Source organism: Lepisosteus oculatus, chromosome 11, assembly GCF_040954835.1.
Source record: "Lepisosteus oculatus isolate fLepOcu1 chromosome 11, fLepOcu1.hap2, whole genome shotgun sequence".
NCBI classification, from domain to species: Eukaryota; Metazoa; Chordata; class Actinopteri; order Semionotiformes; family Lepisosteidae; genus Lepisosteus; species Lepisosteus oculatus.
The window spans coordinates 13,403,891-13,425,435 of record NC_090706.1 but is presented as its reverse complement, the minus strand read 5'-3'; the positions used below and the strand labels follow the sequence as shown (position 1 = coordinate 13,425,435).

Below are 21,545 nucleotides of genomic sequence, written 5' to 3'. Positions count from 1 at the left end.
TCTATGTACAGTACAAGGACGGAAACGTTTAATAGATATAAAGTAAAAGCGAATTATTTTCATAACCACGCTGTACCTGTTTGTCTACTCCGTATAGCTTTATTTGGTTTTCCGCTCCTCTACAGCTAACCGCCGTCTTCCAACAGCATAGCCGGGTTCTTACGAAACCTAAGTATTCTGTTTCCGTATGTGTTTGGGATTAAAGGGAATATAGAAATAAAATAAAGCGCCTCTGTGTAGTTTGGAAGCCTTTTTATTTTAAATTAAAGCCTTTTCATTGAAGGTGGCTTCAACAGAGCCGCTCTCTGACCCGCAGCCCCAGCGCGCTGCATGCTGGGATACGCCGGTCTTCCCTCGGGCGGCGGGGGGCTCGCGGGCACAAGGGGCGCGGACGGCGGTTGGCGCGGCGGGGAGAGCGGAGCGGCGCCCAGCGAGGTGACATTAACAGAAATACAGAAATATGAACAAACCGGCCGTGTCAACAGAGGCTGGGGTGGGCACGGCGGTGTGCTGGATACTGACCGGCGCCTTGTCTCCCCTTTAGTGACTCTCAGACACGGGTCGACGCCACGATGCCCAGGAGACAGGCCGCAGGTAGGAGAGAGTCTGAGGGGTTTTATTCCTATGTTCGACTTCATTCGAGACCCGCTCGGACAGAACCGGCCTCATCATGCCAGCCCTCTGTGTTACTTGACCTTACCGAGCTGTGCAGCACCGCTGTCGCGATTCAGCAGGGTACACGCCCATCCTGTATGTCAGCCCTCCGAACAGCGCAGCCTGTTCCTGTTCAACAGCCTCCAGCCAGGGGTTCAGACAGGCGGTCCTGTGAGAGAACCTGTCAGACAGGCCGGGAGAAGAGAGGAGGGAACGGCTGCCAGCCTGCTGTCACACAGAGAAGTTTGACTGAAGGGGAACTCTGTTGGGCTGCTGCAGCAGCACTGCGGGTCCTGGCCTCGATTCTCCACTGGGGTGCCTTCTGTGCGGAGTTTGCATGGTTTCCCTGTGTCTGTGGGGTTTTTCTCCAGCTGCTCCAGTTTCCTCCCAGAGACATTCAATTCAATTCAAGGTGCTTTGTGGGCATGACCGCTGAGTACAATCAGTGTTGCCAATGCAAAACAAATACAGTTAGCATAAAACAAAAACAAAATCTACAGACATTTACAATAAAGCCACAATCATAAGATGTTTACATATAAAAACATATGGAGCATTATTGGGAGACAGGCTCACTGTTCCTCAGGCTGTGATGCTGACCTAGTTCACTGGGAACTCTGGGCTGCCCCTGGTGTGTCTGTGCTGGACTGGGGGCTCTCAACTGCCCCTGGTGTGTCTGTGCTGGACTGGGGGCTCTGAACTGCCCCTGGTGTGTCTGTGCTGGACCGGGGTCTCTGGGCTGCCCCTGGTGTGTCTGTGCTGGACTGGGGGCTCTGGGCTGCCCCTGGTGTGTCTGTGCTGGACTGGTGTCGTTCTGTCTTGGGGTCCGGATATCCCTCACTTTTCCAGGGATCAGCAGTTTTCTTGGGGTGGGTGGATGGATGCTAAATTCACAAGGAGGTTTCTCTATACTGTGATTAGGTTGGGATAAAAGCATCTGTCAAACCAGTTAATGTACAGTGTAATATTATGGCAATATTAAATGGTAATATTAGAAGCTTGAGGTCAAAGCGCAGGGTCTGCCATTGTACGGCGCCCCTGGAGCAGTTGGGGTTAAGGGCCTTGCTCAGGGGCCCAATGGAGTAGGATTCCTCTGCCGGCTGGGGGAATTGGCTTCATTACGCTGCTCTGCTCCCCACTGATAGCTGGTGTGTGGTGAGCGTTCTGGCGCACTATGGCTGCCGTCGCATCATCCAGGTGGGGCTGCACATTGGTGGTGGTGGCGGGAGTCCCCATTAGCTGTAAGGCGCTTTGAGTGGAGTGTCCAGAAAAGCGCTATATAAGTGTAAGCAATTATTAATTATTAATTATTATTATAATATGGTGGTGTGGTATCACTCCTTTCCTCTCTGTGCCTTACCACCTCGCCTAGCAGACAGCCGGGAGCCCAGAGCCTGCCCCCCCAGGAGCAGGAGCAGGAAGAGGAAGCTTTCTGAGAGGGAGGAGGGCGCCCCCACTGGACAGTCAGGGGAGCTGCAGTCTGTGGACGCAACTACAGAGCCCAGCAGCTCACAGGGGTACAGACAGGCAGTGACTGCACTGTTCAAGTGTGTTAAACAGTTTCAGTACAGCTGTGTGTTGTACTGTGTTCAGGCCTCAGTGTGTGAGAGAGTGTGTTAAACAGTTTCAGTACAGTTGTGTGTCATTCTGGGTTCAGGCCTCAGTGTGTGAGGGAGACAGTGTGTTAAACAGTTTCAGTACAGTTGTGTGTCGTGCTGTGTTCAGGCCTCAGTGTGTGAGAGAGACAGTGTGTTAAACAGTTTCAGTACAGCTGTGTGTTGTACTGTGTTCAGGCCTCAGTGCAGTGCTGTTTGGGGGCCAACAGGAGCTGGTGGGCTTAACCAACATTCAGGACTTCTGACCAAGGTAACCTCACAGCGCCTCTCATCCACTAGACCCCTCTTCACACTAGGGGTCCATCCTTTTCTGTTCATCTCCATTCCAGGAGAAATTTTACACCAGCAGGTTTACCACTTTTTCATTGCTTTTTCTGGACACTCCACTCAAAGAGCCTTACAGGTAATGGGGATCCCCTCCACCACCAGTGTGCAGCCCCACCTGGATGGTACTTTGGCAGCCAGAGTGCACCAGTACACTCATCACACATCAGCTATCAGTGGGGAGGAGAACAGAGTGATGAAGCCAGTTCAGAGATGGGGATTATTAGGAGGCCATGATTGGTAAAGACCGGGCGTAAATTTGGCCAGGACATCAGGGAAACACCCCTACTCTTTTTGAGAAACACCCTGGGATTTTTTAATGACCACAGAGAGTCAGGACCTCGGTTTTACGTCTTATTGGAGGCACATCGCCTTTTTTTCAGTATAGTGTCCCCGTCACTATACTGCGGCATTAGGACCCACACAGACTGCAGGATGAGCGCCCCCTACTGGTCCCACTTACATCTCTATATACTGCAGTGCTGTAATGTGTTGTGTCAATGTACTGTACTGTTGAGCAGTATGGGGTTGTGTTGCTTTCCAGTGTCAGTGTGTTCCTCAGTGCTATGTTGTGTTGTGTGTGGGGGTTTGCTGTCATGTGTCAGCATGTTCCTGAGTGTTGTACTGAGTAGTGTTGTTATGTTTGTGCAGTATGGGGTTGTGTTGTTGTATGATGGTACTGTATATTGGTATGTACTGCAGTGCTGTACTGTGTTGTATTGCTGTGTTGTTGCAGGACAGCAGGTTCGTGCCTGTGTTCAGGAAACCAAGAGGGAACGCATCCTCTCTCAGGGGGCAGGTAGGTTCTACAGGCTATGAGCCCGGGTTCGGGGCTGTGTTCAAGAGATACAGGGGGCCACTCTGGCTTTTTCTTTCGTGTGTTGTCCATTTTCAGCTGAGTTCTCAAAGCATCGAGCCGAGAGACTGTGTTTAATTTAGATGATAAAATGATTTGTGATTGTGTTTGTAAACTGTGATCAATTTATGAACATTTTACTATTTTATTTTCAGTGCTCAGAAGCATTTACATTATGTAAAACTGGAGTTAATTACTTGTTGTGGTTCCCCCTCAGGTTGTGCAAGTGGATCGCTCCGTTGCAGACATCATCTCGCCAGCCCATCCAGCTCCGGCAGACCCTACCACCATGTGTGAAGACTCGGGGGTGCCAGGCCATGCTTCAGAGAGGGGGGAACATATCGAAACAGATAGCAGTGGGGTACTAAAGCAAGAGTACCTTGCAACAACGCCCCGCCCAGAGGCAGGAGGTCCAGGTGCCCCTCACCGGGGCAATAGGCTGGAGAACTCTGGGGCTTCCTCCTCTGAATCCATGTGCACCCTTCTGTCTGCTCCGCAGGAGGTTGCTGCTCAGGGATCTGGGGGGGCACAGGAACAGGACCCCAGCCGCAGGGCACCTGCACTAGAAGATATTTCTGGGGCCACGCAAGGGGGTGCAGGGCAGGAACATGCCTTTCATGTGGAAGAGATGGCGTGCAGGACAGCAGAGGAGGGCTGGTCCACAGCTCCGGGCCCACACAACCTGGCATTACACACTGAGACACCCGCTGGAGACACCCAGACCAGCCTGACACTCTCGCACCCGCCCCAGCACAGCCACCCCGCGGGGGACGGGCAGGTGGGCGCAGAGCAGCGGGGGGTAGATGACAAAGAAGCTGGGGTGGCAGAGAGGACTGACCCAGCAGGCTTAGAGAGTGCGCCCCGTCCCGATGAGGGGAGGGTGGCGAGCCAGCTCGAGGGACAGAGGTGCACAGAGTTGGCAGGGGAAAGATCGAGCCACTGTCCCAGAGAGACAGGATACAGAAAATCCAGGAGGGGCGACTGGGAGTTGGGAGAGAGCAGGGAAGAGCCGGAGGGACAGGCCGAGATCCACGGGGGCCCGGACTGGAGAAACGGAGCCACAGAAGCAGAGGAGGAAGACCACAGGAAGGAGGAAGTGGAATCAGCTGGCTTCCTGGTCTACAGGGAGTGGACATGTCGTTTTGATCCGTGCAGCGCTGAGCCAGGTGCCGTCGCTCTGGACAGAACCCTGCGAGTGCAGCGCGGCGGTCCCTCTGCAGAGGGGCCAGGAAGCCCAGCCTGCGCCATCCTGGGAAGCGGGACTGAGGCTGGAGCTGAGCCGGGAAGCTGTATCACAATCCCGCCTCTTTTCCTCACAGCGGGATCTAACCACCTTGTTTCGGGGGGAGTGAAGGTGACCTCTGAAGCCCTCGTTGCAGCTGGGGTTGGATGGGGCACACCTGACGCCTGTATGAGGGAGAAAGATGCGACTGGCAAAGCTGAGCAGAGCAGAGCTGGGGGTACCCCTCAAGACCCTGGCCCAGACTCCTCACCTGTGGCGGTGATGAATGTACGCGCCAAGGTCAACCTCACTTTCTCTTCGGAAATTGGGGTACAGTGCTTCCAAAGAGGGGCGAAGGGCCCCCCTGATATCATGGAGGGCCTAGCCAGGGGGTTCTGGAAGCCCTCCTTCAGCAGAGTGGCGGCGCACAAGCAGGACGTCAGTGAGGTGTATCGTCTGGAGGACAGGCACCCTGGGAGGAGAGTGGCTCTTGGGCACTCTGGGAATTCAGGCCTGGTGTCGCCCAGCGCCTGGGAGAACAGCATCAGCGCTCCACAGGAGGAAGAAGAAACTGGGGCTCGTCCCACGCAAGTGGGAATCCAGGGAGGACGAGGAAAGCCCCCGTTAGTGTGTGCAAAGAAGCAGCTGTGTTCTCCTGAGCTCGAGGTCCTGCCCGAAAACGCCTGTGATTTCCCGACCGGCAGCTGGTTCACCGGGGCAGGAGTCACCACCGGCTGTGGAAAATTCACACCTGAACTAGAGAGGCCATCCACTGAGTGCCCCCCAGCTGGGGAAGTTGGGGTGCACTCTGCTACTGTAGAGAACCCCCGTCCACAAGCTTTCATGGAGCTGACAGGTTCTGGGCTCTCCACCACTGAAGAGATGGACATGGAGAGGGAAGAATGTGCAGACGGGGATCCCCAGGACCCCAGAAACGTGCACACACTCGCTACCACATTGAGCAGTGGCCCAGAGGCGCCCCCTGGCTGTGAGGAGAGACCTGTGCCTTGCGACTCGGAGTTAATCGAGTACTGCAGCACTCAGGTGAGTAAACAGTGTTTCTGGTTAAGAAATTGATTCCGATTCAGTCATTGTGATGTATCTCTTCATCCTCTGTGTCTGCCAGCACCCTGCACCCTCTGCCTCTTGCTCTCTTAGGACTGCCCAGAGTTACAGAGCCCCAGGACCATCGCTGCAGGCTGCCCTGAGCCTGGGCCTGACCCAGCCTGCAGCCGTGTCAGCTCACTGCCTGACCCCCTCTTGGAAGACATGGCTCTGTGGTGAGGGAGAGACAAGGAGACTGAGGGACAGGGGTAGACCCATTGTCAGCACGAATCTTCTGTGACTGTCTCTTGTCTGTCTGACTCTTGCTGTGTCTTTTTTGAATTATTTAATTTAATTATATTTATAATAGTAAAACATTGCATGCATTCAATATACCTATTTAACATGAAGGTGTAAATAAAAGTTATATATAATTCAGTTCATTAAAAGAATTTCAATGCAACGGACTGTACACAAGTACAGTATATATATTCACTTGCACACCTACTTGAACATCTGCGCTTCTCTGAGTGTCTCTCACTGGGTCTGCCTGTCCACCTGCAGTGAGATAAGGACTACCCCAGACCCTCCCAGGGAGCTTGAAGACGCCACGGAGCGGGTGTGCGGAGTAATTGCCGAGCTGTCGCAGCTGAAGTGAGTGTCCTTTCAGAAATGACTGTGGGGAGGGACAGTCCTGTTTCTCCAGCAGGCAGCCCTAGAGTCAGGGAACCCGTCTCACACAGGCGTGCACACTGCTGCTGGTTACCCTAGATCCCCCTCCCCTTTCTAAAAGGACACTTTCTCTTTCTCTCTCACAGTCGGCTGGTGATGTCCGCCCACCGGGAGATGGAGGGCGTGAGGCTGGCTTTGAGACGCAGACAGCAAAGTTTGAGAATGACCAGCAGGAGGGGAGCGTTTGGGCTGCTTCACTCCTAGAATTGCAGTAGAGCAGAGCGCACCCTCATCTCTCCCCGAGAGTGAGCACAACATGGTTTCCGCTCTCTGAGACAGAATTTAATATACCCCCTCTCTTCCTCTCCCCAAGACACACGGCACACTCTCCACTCCTCTCAAGACACACGGCACCATCTCCTCTCCCAAACTCCTCTCCTCAAGACACACAGCACACTCTCCTCTCAAGACACACGGCACCATCTCCTCTCCCCAAGACACAAGGCACAATCTCCTCTCCCAAACTCCTCTCCTCAAGACACACAGCACACTCTCCTCTCCTCTCAAGACACACGGCACCATCTCCTCTCCCCAAGACACAAGGCACAATCTCCTCTCCCAAACTCCTCTCCTCTCTCCTCCCCAAGACACACAGCACACTCTCCTCTCCCCATGACAGATGGATCTTGACCAGCTCTTGAGTTGTACTGGAATCTGTTTTCCTCCAGGAGCCCATTGTCCAGGTATTAGTTATTGTTTGTTGATTGTTCGTGATGTTTGATAATTGGCTCATTTGAAAGAGAAGTGGCTTGGTACTCTATTACCGTCATGAGTGATTATTGGGTTGTTGATTATTAACAGATTTCATTGTTCCCTACTCTCTTTACACAGAAGCTGTTAAAAATATCTCTAGTGGTTGTTAATTCATGAGTTAAGGTAAAAAATAAACATAATAAAGCTTTTTTATGTTAGCTAGGACTGGTGTCTTACAGATCTCAGTGTTTCTGAGTGTGCGAGTCAGTGCGTCTGTGTTAAAAGTTGGTTATGTGTAAGAAGGTTAGAGTCGATATGTTTGTGTTGTTTTGGATCCTGTTCCGTATGAGGGCAGGTTCACAGTGCTCAGCCAGAGAACAAACCAGCCCATAGACCCCCTCCTATGGGAGAACTACAGCGAGCCTAGAGGAATCCTTGAGCACCCAAACCCATAAACGCAGGATCTCAACTGTCGGTATTGTGGAATAAGGTATAAAGCAGATCCTCAAAATCACTACAAGATGAAGGGGTGGGGTCCGGTACTGATCACTACCCCTTCTCTTCAGAGGTGCTTCCTGTTGGCATCAACAGAACTGAAATAGCCGAGCAGGAGATCTAAAGTGTTTGCAGAACTGGGATGTTCACCCACAGAGGGAGACCAGATACCACAGACCCTGGAATTTCCCACATCAATCCGGTGAAGCTTTTGTGACCAGCTTTGTACTTGGGAGTTAATTGATGAAGAAAGACATAATTGATAATAATCACAGAGTTTCTCTCTTGAGAGAGCCAGTGGACCTGGGAGCCACTCCCCTGCCATTGATGGGGCTCAGCTCTGCCCGAGACCTCTGAAGGGAAGTGGCTGGGGAAACGAAGTGGCTGAACTTTGTCATTGACCCGGCCAGGACACTGCTGGGAACTTCAAACAAACACTACTGTTAGAAGTCAGATAAGAACTGATAACTGATATCTGTGAGGAACTGTAACATATAGACAAGTATGGGGGGGGCTGTACTGATCAGTGACCCCTCACCTTTGAAAGGAGAGCAGCAGTGAGGCATATTGTGGCTGCTAGAGACTTCACTGGAGTGAGGGCCTCAGACGCTGAATCAACAGGATACTCCAGAGAGAACAATTCAATTAACGGGCTGCAGAGAGTGGCGATACTGGATACCGTAGGTTCTAGTTCGCTCGGAGACAGAAGCCACAGGCCTGGCCACAGGGGTAACTGGACGGCTTGTACTGGCAGAATACCGGACTGTTACTCAAGTAAACCTCTGACCCCCTGCATTTACACTACTGTTTACCCTCCAGGACACTGCAGCGCCCGGAAAGCCATTCCAGGCTTGTATTGTCAGTGCCAGTCGGCGTGCCCGGACAGCTCTGTTGAAGTTGGTGCAGTCTGGCAGAGCAACTCCAGCAGCAGGAATCTGGGGGCGCTCAGTGACTTCCTCGCGGCCCTGCCAGCTGGAAGGATTAAATTGCCGACGCCGGGGGGCACTTTTTACGGTTTTATTTTGTTTGTTTATACCAAAATGGGTTTTTGACAACCGTACGGATCACATTAACAAAGAGACAACACAGTCAAACGCAGAAAACAGTCCCCGACTCGGACAACGTGCAGTAGCGACCGTCCATGTGGCCCCCAACAAGTCCCCCCCCAACTCTCGCGTGCACCGCTGGGGCTCCCAAACCCGCTGGGTTCCCCTCGTCTTCGCCAGGTCCGCGCCAAGCTGGCCGCACACGAACTGGCTCGCCGATTCCACAACACCACGGCTAAAATAAGCAAGGCAACAGTTTAAAATAATTCCTCTCGGACACTTTAAAAACGTCCAGCAGCTCGACCGGATGCGCTGCCAGGGGCCGGGCCCCCCCTCACTTGCGCAGCCTCGAGGGACAGTGCTTCAGGGTGTGGGCCGTGTCTCCGGAGGCGTGGCACACCGGGCACACGTACCTCCGCAGGAGGGGACAGGACACCTTTCCCAGCTCGTCCCGCAGGCTGTGGGAGAGGTAGACGCTCTCCGACTCCTTGTTCCGGAAACAGAAGTTGCAGCGCCGCTGGGCCGCGGCCGGGGGGCGGCTCTCAGCCCGGCGGGGCTCCTGTGGGTTCCTGGGGGTTGCCGGCGCCTCCGCACCTCGCGAGCCGGTGTTCTGTCCCCCAGCCCGCTGGGTCAGCCGGGAAGTCTGCCGTGCCTGGGGGTCCCTGGGCAGCTCCAAAGCCCCGCTCCCGGGCCAAGCTGCTCCAGGGCTGGACACCCCGGCCACTGTCCCACTGTCCCCCGCAGCCTCCGGACCTCTGGAGCCGCCTCTTTCCTGGGGCACCAGGTCGGACCGGATCTCCATCACGAGCTTGGCGAGACCCAGGTAGTCTCTGGACAAGTCGAAAGTTGGTCTCCTCCGATCCATCCTGGTTCACCGTAGAATCTCGTACGCAGGCAGAGGGGTGAGACGCAGAACTGGGGCTCCGGTCTGCAGAAAGGGGGGAGAAACACAGGACTGGGGCTCCAGAGTGCAGAAACGGGGGGAGACACGCAGGACTGGGGCTCCAGAGTGCAGGAAGAGGGGGAGACGCGCAGGACTGGGGCTCTAGAGTGCAGGAAGAGGGGGAGACGCGCAGGACTGGGGCTCTAGAGTGCAGGAAGAGGGGGAGACGCGCAGGACTGGGGCTCTAGAGTGCAGGAAGAGGGGGAGACGCGCAGGACTGGGGCTCTAGAGTGCAGGAAGAGGGGGAGACGCGCAGGACTGGGGCTCCAGAGTGCAGGAAGAGGGGGAGACACGCAGGACTGGGGCTCTAGAGTGCAGGAAGAGGGGGAGACGCGCAGGACTGGGGCTCCAGTGTGTAGGAAGAGGGGGAGACGCGCAGGACTGGGGCTCTAGAGTGCAGGAAGAGGGGGAGACGCGCAGGACTGGGGCTCCAGTGTGTAGGAAGAGGGGGAGACGCGCAGGACTGGGGCTCTAGAGTGCAGGAAGAGGGGGAGACGCGCAGGACTGGGGCTCCAGTGTGTAGGAAGAGGGGGAGACACGCAGGACTGGGGCTCTAGAGTGCAGGAAGAGGGGGAGACGCGCAGGACTGGGGCTCTAGAGTGCAGGAAGAGGGGGAGACGCGCAGGACTGGGGCTCCAGTGTGTAGGAAGAGGGGGAGACGCGCAGGACTGGGGCTCTAGAGTGCAGGAAGAGGGGGAGACGCGCAGGACTGGGGCTCCAGAGTGCAGGAAGAGGGGGAGACGCGCAGGACTGGGGCTCCAGAGTGCAGGAAGAGGGGGAGACGCGCAGGACTGGGGCTCCAGTGTGTAGGAAGAGGGGGAGACACGCAGGACTGGGGCTCTAGAGTGCAGGAAGAGGGGGAGACGCGCAGGACTGGGGCTCTAGAGTGCAGGAAGAGGGGGAGACGCGCAGGACTGGGGCTCCAGTGTGTAGGAAGAGGGGGAGACGCGCAGGACTGGGGCTCTAGAGTGCAGGAAGAGGGGGAGACGCGCAGGACTGGGGCTCCAGTGTGTAGGAAGAGGGGGAGACGCGCAGGACTGGGGCTCTAGAGTGCAGGAAGAGGGGGAGACGCGCAGGACTGGGGCTCCAGAGTGCAGGAAGAGGGGGAGACGCGCAGGACTGGGGCTCCAGAGTGCAGGAAGAGGGGGAGACGCGCAGGACTGGGGCTCCAGAGTGCAGGAAGAGGGGGAGACGCGCAGGACTGGGGCTCCAGAGTGCAGGAAGAGGGGGAGACGCGCAGGACTGGGGCCCCAGAGTGCAGGAAGAGGGGGAGACGCGCAGGACTGGGGCCCCAAAGTGCAGAAACGGGGGGAGACACGCAGGACTGGGGCTCTAGAGTGCAGGAAGAGGGGGAGACGCGCAGGACTGGGGCCCCAGAGTGCAGGAAGAGGGGGAGACGCGCAGGACTGGGGCCCCAGAGTGCAGAAACGGGGGGAGACACGCAGGACTGGGGCTCTAGAGTGCAGGAAGAGGGGGAGACACGCAGGACTGGGGCTCTAGAGTGCAGGAAGAGGGGGAGACGCGCAGGACTGGGGCTCCAGTGTGTAGGAAGAGGGGGAGACACGCAGGACTGGGGCCCCAGAGTGCAGGAAGAGGGGGAGACGCGCAGGACTGGGGCTCTAGAGTGCAGGAAGAGGGGGAGACGCGCAGGACTGGGGCTCCAGTGTGTAGGAAGAGGGGGAGACACGCAGGACTGGGGCTCTAGAGTGCAGGAAGAGGGGGAGACACGCAGGACTGGGGCTCTAGAGTACAGAAACGGGGGGAGACACGCAGGACTGGGGCTCTAGAGTGCAGGAAGAGGGGGAGACACGCAGGACTGGGGCTCTAGAGTGCAGGAAGAGGGGGAGACGCGCAGGACTGGGGCTCTAGAGTGCAGGAAGAGGGGGAGACGCGCAGGACTGGGGCTCCAGAGTGCAGGAAGAGGGGGAGACGCGCAGGACTGGGGCTCCAGAGTGCAGGAAGAGGGGGAGACGCGCAGGACTGGGGCTCCAGAGTGCAGGAAGAGGGGGAGACGCGCAGGACTGGGGCTCCAGAGTGCAGGAAGAGGGGGAGACGCGCAGGACTGGGGCTCCAGAGTGCAGGAAGAGGGGGAGACGCGCAGGACTGGGGCCCCAGAGTGCAGAAACGGGGGGAGACACGCAGGACTGGGGCTCCAGAGTGCAGGAAGAGGGGGAGACGCGCAGGACTGGGGCTCCAGAGTGCAGGAAGAGTGTCTCTGAGCTGATCTAGCTGCCTGCGTCCGGGCGTTATCATTAACAACAATGGAGTCATCAGGCATCGCGCCATGACAGACACACACAGCCAGTAAGTACCCGTTTCATGCGAGCTTCCATTAGAACAGAGACGCGCGTTCAAGAGGGCCGACCTGAGATCTCCTGAGAGAGAACAGGGCGACAGAGCCACGGCCGGTCTCGGGGGACTATATTCTACCTTTTACCTGATCATCGATTCACTTTATTCCTTTTATCCCGATTTCAATCAAGTTTTACTTAAGAACCCCCATCAGAAAAAGTCAAGACTTTCAGTAACAAAATCAAACGGAACTTTAATTATGCGCAACCCAGGAGGAAAGCGGACTCGGTGCCGACCGGGCTCGGGGTTTGGGGTTCGGGCACCTTGATCTCGCGGACGAGCCGGACACGAGCCCCGTTAGTGTAACACTGCTAATCGCACGGTTCTGGCGGAGTTATGAAATAACCGCATTCAGGGGAAAAACAGCGATTTACGCCCGAAAGTAGATTAATAAAGAAGTTTCCTCTTGCGTTCGTTTTGCAAACTCGTCTCCTTTGTGTTTTTTGTTTTGCTTAAAAGGTCTGTTGGACACCGACGAGAGACGCCAGCGCACCTCGCATCGCGCCCCGCTACACCGGCTGTCGGCGCATAGGTGGCACCCATCTCCAGGCCTGCCCCTCGGGGTGCGGGGTGTATACGGCTGGCGCGCTCGCCCGTCCTGAGAGCTCTGCCACGGCAACCGCAAGTGAGCGGACCGGCGAACCGCGAAGCTCCAGGCTGGACCTGCAGCCCAGCTGCGGCCCGGTCGCTTCAGACTGGGTTACAGACAGGGTCGGCGCCTCTCTTCTCGTCGGACATGACCGCGAGTCGAGCTGATTGCAGCAGCTCCTCAGAGAGGTGCTCAGGCCATCAGGACCGGGGCTGTCACCAGTCAGCAGGAAGAGAATTCCGGGCGTTCGCGCAGTACCCCGAACTCATGCACAGTAGTACCCCAACCGTCAGAAGACAGTACCCCGAACTCCAGCACAGTAGTACCAAAACTCCAGCAGACAGTACCCCGAACTCCAGCACAGTAGGAATAATAAGACCGAACAGGAGACCCCGAGAATATCAGGAAAGGAAAACATAAAGCGTTAATTAATTAAACATAAACTAACTAGAAGCCTTTAACAGCGCACGCTGTCCCTCTCGTGGGCACCTGCGGCTGCGCGCCCGCAGCCCTGGGGGAACCGCTTACCTCCGCCTGGCCGCGCGAGTCCAGTACCTGCCGGGTCCACTGGGCTGCAAAGCCCCTCTGTCCAGCCACCGCCGTGACGTCAGCCGCCAGGCCCCGCCCTCGGCCCCGGCGCGCGGCCGGCTGGGGGAGAGAGAGGCGTGTCCACAGGGAGGGGCAGTTCGCTCGAGACGGCGGCCGGGCTCGAACCCGCAACCCGAGGCTCCACCTGCCGTGACACACAGAGAGGGCAACAACACCAGACACCGACGCGCCAGCGTACCAAAACAATTACGCAATGTGAACGTGTAAGTCCACACTTTTCTACCTTTCCATTTCCCTCTCACCTGTTCGGCTCCCACCCGGGCTGGGTTCCAGTGTGAAACGTGCAGTATGAAACCTGGGCTTCACCCCGCTGAAGGCCTGTCCGGGCGCCTCGAGAGTCAGGTCACAGTTTTCACTCATCGCTCAGCGGGTTCGAGTCAAGCAGCACAACCCACCGACAGCGATGAATGTGGATTGGGACCGCGGTGATGCCCTGCCACCTTTCTGCCACCAGGGGGCACTGTGTGGCAACACCTGCTGTACGTCGGACATCTTGGCTCAAGCAACTGCATGCACTGTGCTCTGGCTCGGCTGAGCCAAAATGGCGGTAGACCGACTCCTCCTCCCCCCCCCCCAAGTGAAATTGTTGTTATTAATAAGGGTGCATCTGTGTACTCAATCTACCTAGAGTTTCGGGGATTCGCTCCAGAAACGGTGTGAGTGCAGAGCTGTCATCTTGCGCTCCCGCCCGTCCCTCTGTCTCGGGGCGGATGTAGCTCCTGTGCGTCACTCTGGTGGTAGGGCAACGTCAGCGAGATCACCAGCTAGCTCTTCTCCAGCCTCAGGCCACCCCTGCACGATGACGCGGGTTCGAGGCACAGGGTACACTCAACGGCCAGTGGTTTCCCTTGGACACAAACTCACCGACAGCGTTGAATGTTTCCTGGGAATCGGGAACGAGCTTGTACACACACATTGCCACATGTTCACTCACACACACACACCCCAGGACTGTCCTGTCTTCCGATCAGAGCAGACACACAGCACACAGCGCCCCCTTCTGACAGGACGGAGGAGGAGAGGGAGAGAGGGGGAGTGTGAGAGGAAGTGAGAGTGAGTGTGAGGGAGAGTGAGTGAAATGATTGTGAAAGTGAAATGAGGATGAGTGTGAGGTAGAGGGAGAATGAGGGACAGCGAGAGGGAGGGAGTGAGAGTGTGAGGGAGAGTGAGTGAAATGATTGTGAAAGTGAAATGAGAGTGAGTGGCACGAAAGATTGTTTTATAAACTACTCCAAAGTGGCATAGGGGACAAAGTGTACAACATAATTAAATCAATGTATTCAGAGAGCAAATGTGCAGTGAAAATTGGAAACAAAAGGACCAAATTCTTCACCCAAGGACGTGGGGTGAGACAGGGCTACAGCCTGAGCCCAACACTGTTCAATATCTATATCAACGAATTAGCAGGTATGTTGGAGCAGTCTGCGGCTCCTGGTCTTACACTACACGACACAGAAATCAAGTTCCTGCTCTACGCAGATGACCTGGTCCTGCTGTCGCCCACAGACAGGGGCTGCAGCAGAACCTGGCACTGCTGGAGCAGTACTGTCAGACCTGGGCACTGACAGTCAATCTGGACAAGACCAGAGTTATGGTTTTCCAGAAGAAAGCCAGACCTCGGGGAACCAGGTACAAATTCACATTCATCAACAACACATTGGAGCACACATCCAGCTACACATATCTCAGTCTCACCATCAGCTCATCTGGGAGTTTTGACCTGGCAGTGAAGGCACTGAGGGAGAAGGCACTCAGGGCTTTCTACGCAATAAGAAGGAGGCTCTTCAACGTCAACCCACCAATGAGAATCTGGCTCCAAATATCTGAAAGTGTTATCCAACCCATTGCCCTATACGGCAGTGAAGTGTGGGGTCCCCTCACTGACCAAGATTACACCCAATGGGACAAACACCCCACAGAAACTCCGCACATGGAGATCTGTAGAAACATCCTCCGTGTGCAGAGAAAAACACCTAACAACGGGTGCAGGGCCGAATTAGGCCAGTACTCACTATTGATAAACATACAGAAAAGAGTAGTAAAGTATTGGCTAAACCTAAAAAACAGCGACCACAATTCCTACCACCACAAAGCCCTAAAACAGACCCCCCTGAGCCAGCTGGTCCTGAGGCTCACCGACCTGAGCCACACCGACACCAGCCAGCCTCAGGACAGCACTGCTAGAGCACCACAACTCAGACCCAAGCACATCACAGCGCAGATCAAACAGCAATATCTCACACACTGGGACACACACACAAACACAACATAAACTGGAATGCTACAGAACCCTAAAGAGACAATACACACTAGCTGAATATCTAACCGAGATAAATAACAGCCAACAGAAACAGACCCTGACGAAGTACAGGCTCAGTGACCACAGCCTGGCCATAGAAACTGGGTGACACAGGTAGACCTGGCTGCCCAGAGAGGACAGGCTGTGCTCCCACTGCCAGCGGGGAGAAATAGAGACAGAGTCCTACTGCACTGTGACAGATATTCTGGAATTAGAGAAACATTGTTCCCTAAATTTACACATCTAATCCCAGAATTCCCACACCTGCCAGAATCACAACAACTCCCAATCCCACTGGGAGAGGGAGGAGGGAACTCAGCTGAACTGGCAGCCCAGTATGTGATCTCCTGTCACAGCCTGAGGAACAGTGAGCCTGTCTCCCAATAATGCTCCATATTTCTATATGTAAATATCGTATGACTGTGTCTGTATTGTGAATGTCTGTAGATTTTTGCTGTATGTTAATTGTATATGTTTTGCTTTGGCAGCACTGATTTGACTTATTGGAAATGCCAATACAGCACCTTGAATTGAACTGAATTGAATTGAGGGAGGGGGAGGGAGAGGGAGGGGGGTAGACTGTTGGTTGATTCCAGACTGAAGCCAAAGGCCAAAGAGCAAAGACCTCCTGTCTCGGAGGGGAACCTGGGAGTGTTGGAGTGAGCCTCACCCCTCAGTGTTTTATTCTGTATTAGCCCACTTGCCAGGAAACACACTCGGACCCCCCCAGCTGTCCAGCTCTGTGCGGAGGCTCTGGGGGAGGGGGTCTGCGTGCCGTTTCAGGGTCTGTGGAAATGTCACTGCTCTCCGTGGGCACGGCTGTCTGTGTCTGCTTGCCCCAGACTGGATCAATAACACAATTCAATTCCTATTCCCAGGCCACAGGGGCTGACACACACTCCTGCTCTCACTGCCATTCATTCCCTCTCCTTACACGGCTGGCCAGGGTGGAAAACTGGGCTCACTAGGGAGCTGAACCCACATCCTCCCAGTTAAGAGTCATTCACACAGACGCTACATACACTTTCACATTGACGGATATACAGTGCAAAACACTAACAGACGCATAAAACTCAGAAACACCCGGTGTCCCACAGTGTATCTCATACGGGTACAGTGTCTGTCTTTCACACATTCACACCTCATAAAGACATTTCTATCTATACACACTCACACTGCTCACTCACAAACCTGTGAACACACACTCACACTGCTCACTCACAAACCTGTGAACACACACTCACACTGCTCACTCACAAACCTGTGAACACACACTCACACTGCTCACTCACAAACCTGTGAGCAAGCAAGTCACACTTTTCTGATTTCTACATTACTTCAAAATTATGATTTTAAAAGCTTAAATTTTACTCTCACTTAGTTACCTCTCTGTGCTTTATTGCACTGTGCTTTTACCCTGATCTCACTGGGCCTTACTGCACTGGACTGTGCTTTTACCCTGATCTCACTGGGCCTTACTGCACTGGGCTGTGCTTTTACCCTGATCTCACTGTCTTGCTACAGGTGTATTGTATTTGTACCATGTATTACCACTCTGGGGTTCCGTACCTCTTCCCAGTGTGCTTGGGCAGGTTCGGGGTCTGACACAGAGTGGCTGAGCCCTGTGAGGAACACAATCGTTTCCAGGCTCACAGACACCTCCTGGGCAATTTCTCTGACACCAGCACCAGCATACACAAAATTCACAACAGAAGTTCAGCCACGTTTAGACTGAAAATTCATTTCCACTGTGACAGTGTCCCAGCACACCGTTTGTCAGCCGTTACTATTTCTGTCGTGCCGTTGATAGTAGCTCATGGCCACAGAACACTCACACACACTCAATTACACTCGCATGCACGCACACTCACACTCAGTTACACTCACATGCACGCACACTCACACATACTGTACACGCACCCACACGCATGCATTGTACAGACACTCAATCTGCAGGTAGACACTGCAAGTTTACACAACAGCACTTCCCTTTCAGCACAGCTAGAGCATCACACACCTGCTACAAGGAGATGGTGAGGATGAGGACGATGATGATTGATGATGATTAGTGTTCAGAGTACTCACCCCTCAGTTGCTCTGGGCTGGCTTATCCACAAGGAATCACGATTGCACCCCCTCTCTCTCCCTGCTGCCCAGAGTTCCCCTTTCTCTCCTGTCGCTAATGTCTTCCAGTCTGTCTCTCCCTCTTCCAGCCTGTCTCTCTCTCCCTCTTCTACCATGTCTCTATCTCTTCCAGCCTGTATCTCCCTCTTCCAGCCTGTCTCTCCCTCTTCCAACCTGTCTCTCTCTTCCTTTTCCAGCCTCTCTCTCCTTCTTCCACCCTGTCTCTCTCTCCCCCTTCCACCCTGTCTCTCTCCCTCTTCCAGCCTGTCTCTCTCTCCCTCTTCCACCCTGTCTCTCTCCCTCTTCCAGCCTGTCTCTCTCTCCCTCTTTCACCCTGTCTCTCTTCCTCTTCCAGCCTATCTCTCTCTCCCTCTTTCACCCTGTCTCTCTCCCTCTTCCAGCCTGTCTCTCTCTCTTTCTTCCACCCTGTCTCTCTCCTTCTTCCACCCTGTCTCTCTCTCCCTCTTCCAGCCCGTCTCTCTCCCTCTTCCAGTGCCTTCCAGTCTCTCTGTCTGGATGGTGGCTGTGAGAGTCTGAGTGCAGCCCAGGACACGCAATCCGTGTCGGTTTGAATGAAAATTGTGAGCAGTAGGCTTTCCTTTCCTTTCCTTTCCTTTCCTCTCCTCCTCCTCCCCCTCCCCCTCTGTCTCTCTCCTCTCTCCTCCCTTCACAGCCCAGACAGATGTATTTATACACCAGCCCCCGCCACCCCCCTCAGACACACTCATCACCAGCTCACGTGCGTGTCTGCTCGTGAATGTGTGTGTCTCACTGGGTGCTCGTGTGCCCCAGTGGGCGTGGCTGTCAGACAGACACTCTTGAAGTGGAATAGGGAGGGGGTGCGGCTTACACAGCTAGACCCAGAACCTGTGTATCTTATTGGCCAAACTGTATAAGCTGTACGGTGCTGATTGGACAAAAGGTCTTTTTAATTTTTCTTCCCTCCTCCTGCTCCAGCCCTGGTATGTGTGTAAGAGAGCTCCCTGATGGAGTTAACCCCTTCCCTGCCCCTCCAGCCTTTGTCATTGGGTCCTGTGCAGGAGATTAGTGTGCAGGAGAAGCTTCACTGTTCATTCCACACGTGTGTTGCAATCTAAAGCAGTGACTGTAAAATATTTGAAAAGCACATAAGAAGCACATACCGGGGTTCCTGTTCTGCGGTTGGTCGATCTCTGCAGGCAGCAGATGGACGATGTGCTGGAGCACCTTCTGAGCTCTGTAGCTGCAGATGCTCAGCATTGTGAACAGTGTTAGTCTGGCATTTCATCTTCAGCTCCCTCTGATCACAGCAGCTCCAGGTCCGCTGGACAGGGAGCTCAAGTCAGCTGGACAGGAAGCCCAGGTTGGCTGGTCACGAAGCTCAGGTCAGCTGGACGAAGCTCATGTCAGCTGGATAGGAAGCTCAGTTCGCCAGGACTGCAGTAGCCAGTGCGAAGCTGGCTTATTGATCCACTATACATATTCTATAGCTCTTGGATATCTATATTCTGTAGTTCACTAGATAATAACCCAGTGTACAGAAAGGATTGTGGAGTGTTTAAGTCTCCATAGATTGTGCTGAGCCCGCCTGGCTGGGGGCCAAGCTCCCAGCCCAGGACCAGGGGGCTGGGACCCCCTGCAGAAAGACGTACGTGAAGGAGAGATGGGGTTCACTGTACCTGCAGTATTTATCATGTTTATAATGCCGCCAGGATTGATTAAAAATGGCCAAGTGCTGAGGCTGACTGGCGGTCCACAGCGCAGATCCACAGTGACCCACAGAGTGCAGGGCCGGATGTCAGCGCTGTGGTGTGCAGGCCGTTTAACCTCGCGACCGCAGAGCCAGGCCAGCGCCAGCGCCAGCCTGACTTCCTGCCACAGCCCAGAGCCCCTGACCACGCCCCCTCGCGCCCTTGCCAGTCTGCAGGCCAGACGCCACCGGTGCTGCACTGGTCAGTGTGTAGTCCAGACTCCCGTTTGCACCAGAGGTGGTGACCCCAGTGTCCCGGCTTGTACCACTCCAGCTCTCTAAAGGGCCCAGGCTTTCAGTGGCAGGATGAGAGGGGACACCAGGAAGATTCAGAGGACGACACTGTCGCTCACCTGGACCCTTCCTCCATCAGCGTGCTCAATGTCAGCCCACCATCCTCTGCCTGACCGCAGTGCTCAGCCCAAAGACACACTGACACCTCAGGAGAGCGTTTCCCTGACACATCCGCTGATGCACAGATCGTGCTCCTGCTCTGCGCTGATGACCTGGTCTGCTGTCGCCCACAGAACAGGGGCTGCAGCAGAGCCCGGCACTGCTGGAGCAGTACTGTCAGACCTGGGCACTGCCAGCCCATCTGGACCCAGAACAGGGGCTGCAGCAGAGCCTGGCACTGCTGGAGCAGTACTGTCACACCTGGGCACTGCCAGCCCATCTGGACCCAGAACAGGGGCTACAGCAGAGCCTGGCACTGCTGGAGCAGTACTGTCACACCTGGGCACTGCCAGCCCATCTGGACCCAGAACAGGGGCTACAGCAGAGCCTGGCACTGCTGGAGCAGTACTGTCACACCTGGGCACTGCCAGCCCATCTGGACCCAGAACAGGGGCTGCAGCAGAGCCTGGCACTGCTGGAGCAGTACTGTCAGACCTGGGCACTGCCAGCCCATCTGGACCCAGAACAGGGGCTACAGCAGAGCCTGGCACTGCTGGAGCAGTACTGTCACACCTGGGCACTGCCAGCCCATCTGGACCCAGAACAGGGGCTGCAGCAGAGCCTGGCACTGCTGGAGCAGCACTGTCACACCTGGGCACTGCCAGCCCATCTGGACCCAGAACAGGGGCTGCAGCAGAGCCTGGCACTGCTGGAGCAGTACTGTCAGACCTGGGCACTGCCAGCCCATCTGGACCCAGAACAGGGGCTGCAGCAGAGCCTGCACTGCTGGAGCAGTACTGTGTCCTGTGTGACTCCTACTGTGTGTGTTTTTGCCAAAGTGTGTGTGAGGAGCTATCAGCATGCATTCAAATAGGGGCTATACAAAGAAAATAATAGTGTGTGTCAGTGTGTGTGTCGGGGGTCAGTGTGTGTGTGTCAGAGTGTGTGTGTGTGTCAGTGTGTGTTTGTGTCAGAGTGTGTTCAGGTGGTCAGTGTGTGTGTGTGTCAGAGTGTGTTTGGGCGGTCAGTGTGTTTGTGTGTGTCAGAGTGTGTTCAGGCGGTCATTGTGTGTGTGTGTCAGAGTGTGTTTGGGCTGTCAGTGTTTTTGTGTGTGTCAGAGTGTGTGTTCGGGCGGTTGGTGTGTGTGTATATCAGTGTGTGTGTCAGTGTGTGTGTTCAGGCTGTTAGCGTGCACTCGGATAGCGGCTGTACAGAGGAAGGAAGGAGAGGAAAGGGGAGGATGGAAACAGGTCGTTAGCCCCTCTCTGTAACGAGTTCCTCCCTATCTCACCCTCTTCAGCCTGAGGGCTGAGGCTCTGTAGCTGGAAATAGACTGAGGTGAATTTAAACTGCCAGGGAGCCACATCAATCAGGCAAGACACAGCTGTGACTCTGACTCCCACTCACGGACACCCACTCCACCGGTGACAGTGACTCTCACCACAGACACCCACTCCACCGGTGACTGTGACTTTCACCCACAGATACTCACTCCACCGGTGACACTGGCTCTGTGGACACCCACTCCACCGGTGACACTGGCTCTGTGGACACCCACTCCAGCAGTGACTGTGGCTCTGTGGACACCCACTCCACCGGTGACACTGGCTGGTGTTTTCGGCTCTGTTTCCTCTGCTGTGTCAGTACAGCCCAATCGCAGACTCCCACCCAGAGGGCTGAGTCGATGTCCCACTCCTCGCCCCGACACAGGCCCTCTCTGCTGGCTCAGTGTAAGCATGGGTGCTGTGTGACAGGTGTGCCAGTTTCCTCCTCCACAGCGTGAAACACACCTGCTACCAGATTCAACAGCTCTTCCTGTTACAGC

General features: G+C 55.1%; 2 protein-coding genes across 5 annotated transcripts; one reads left to right on the top strand and one right to left on the bottom strand.

The window, feature by feature from the left end:
* The first annotated feature begins 263 nt into the window (after positions 1–263).
* On the top strand, positions 264–7,366 carry LOC107077551 (uncharacterized). Its single transcript, XM_015348904.2, has 9 exons — positions 264–435; positions 545–594; positions 2,027–2,171; positions 2,448–2,520; positions 3,331–3,393; positions 3,668–5,716; positions 5,831–5,952; positions 6,281–6,370; positions 6,535–7,366. Exons 2-9 carry the CDS (start codon positions 573–575, stop codon positions 6,650–6,652), a joined length of 2,682 nt encoding a protein of 893 aa, XP_015204390.2. The 5' UTR covers positions 264–435; positions 545–572; the 3' UTR covers positions 6,653–7,366.
* Positions 7,367–8,639: 1,273 nt separating this feature from the next.
* Positions 8,640–18,233, bottom strand: nanos3 (nanos homolog 3). 4 transcript variants are annotated; one of them, XM_015348922.2, is made up of 3 exons: positions 17,560–18,233; positions 13,095–13,906; positions 8,640–9,610 (listed from the first exon to the last, which is right to left on the bottom strand). In XM_015348922.2, exon 3 carries the CDS (start codon positions 9,545–9,547, stop codon positions 9,017–9,019), a length of 531 nt encoding a protein of 176 aa, XP_015204408.2. In that variant the 5' UTR covers positions 9,548–9,610; positions 13,095–13,906; positions 17,560–18,233; the 3' UTR covers positions 8,640–9,016. The 4 variants fall into 4 exon arrangements, with proteins under 4 accessions (XP_015204408.2, XP_015204409.2, XP_015204407.2 ...); XM_015348923.2 differs by lacking the exon at positions 17,560–18,233 and having other exon boundaries at positions 13,095–13,299; positions 13,418–14,832; XM_015348921.2 differs by lacking the exon at positions 17,560–18,233 and having other exon boundaries at positions 13,095–14,832.
* Positions 18,234–21,545: the final 3,312 nt, after the last annotated feature.

Coding starts and splice junctions, on each gene's coding strand:
- nanos3 (XM_015348922.2), bottom strand. CDS start 9,547: ATGGATCGGAGGAGACCAACTTTCGACTTGTCCAGAGACTACCTGGGT.
- LOC107077551 (XM_015348904.2), top strand. CDS start 573: ATGCCCAGGAGACAGGCCGCAG. Junction 5,717..5,830: donor TCGAGTACTGCAGCACTCAG/GTGAGTAAACAG, acceptor TTGCTCTCTTAG/GACTGCCCAGAGTTACAGAG. Junction 6,371..6,534: donor GCCGAGCTGTCGCAGCTGAA/GTGAGTGTCCTT, acceptor TCTCTCTCACAG/TCGGCTGGTGATGTCCGCCC.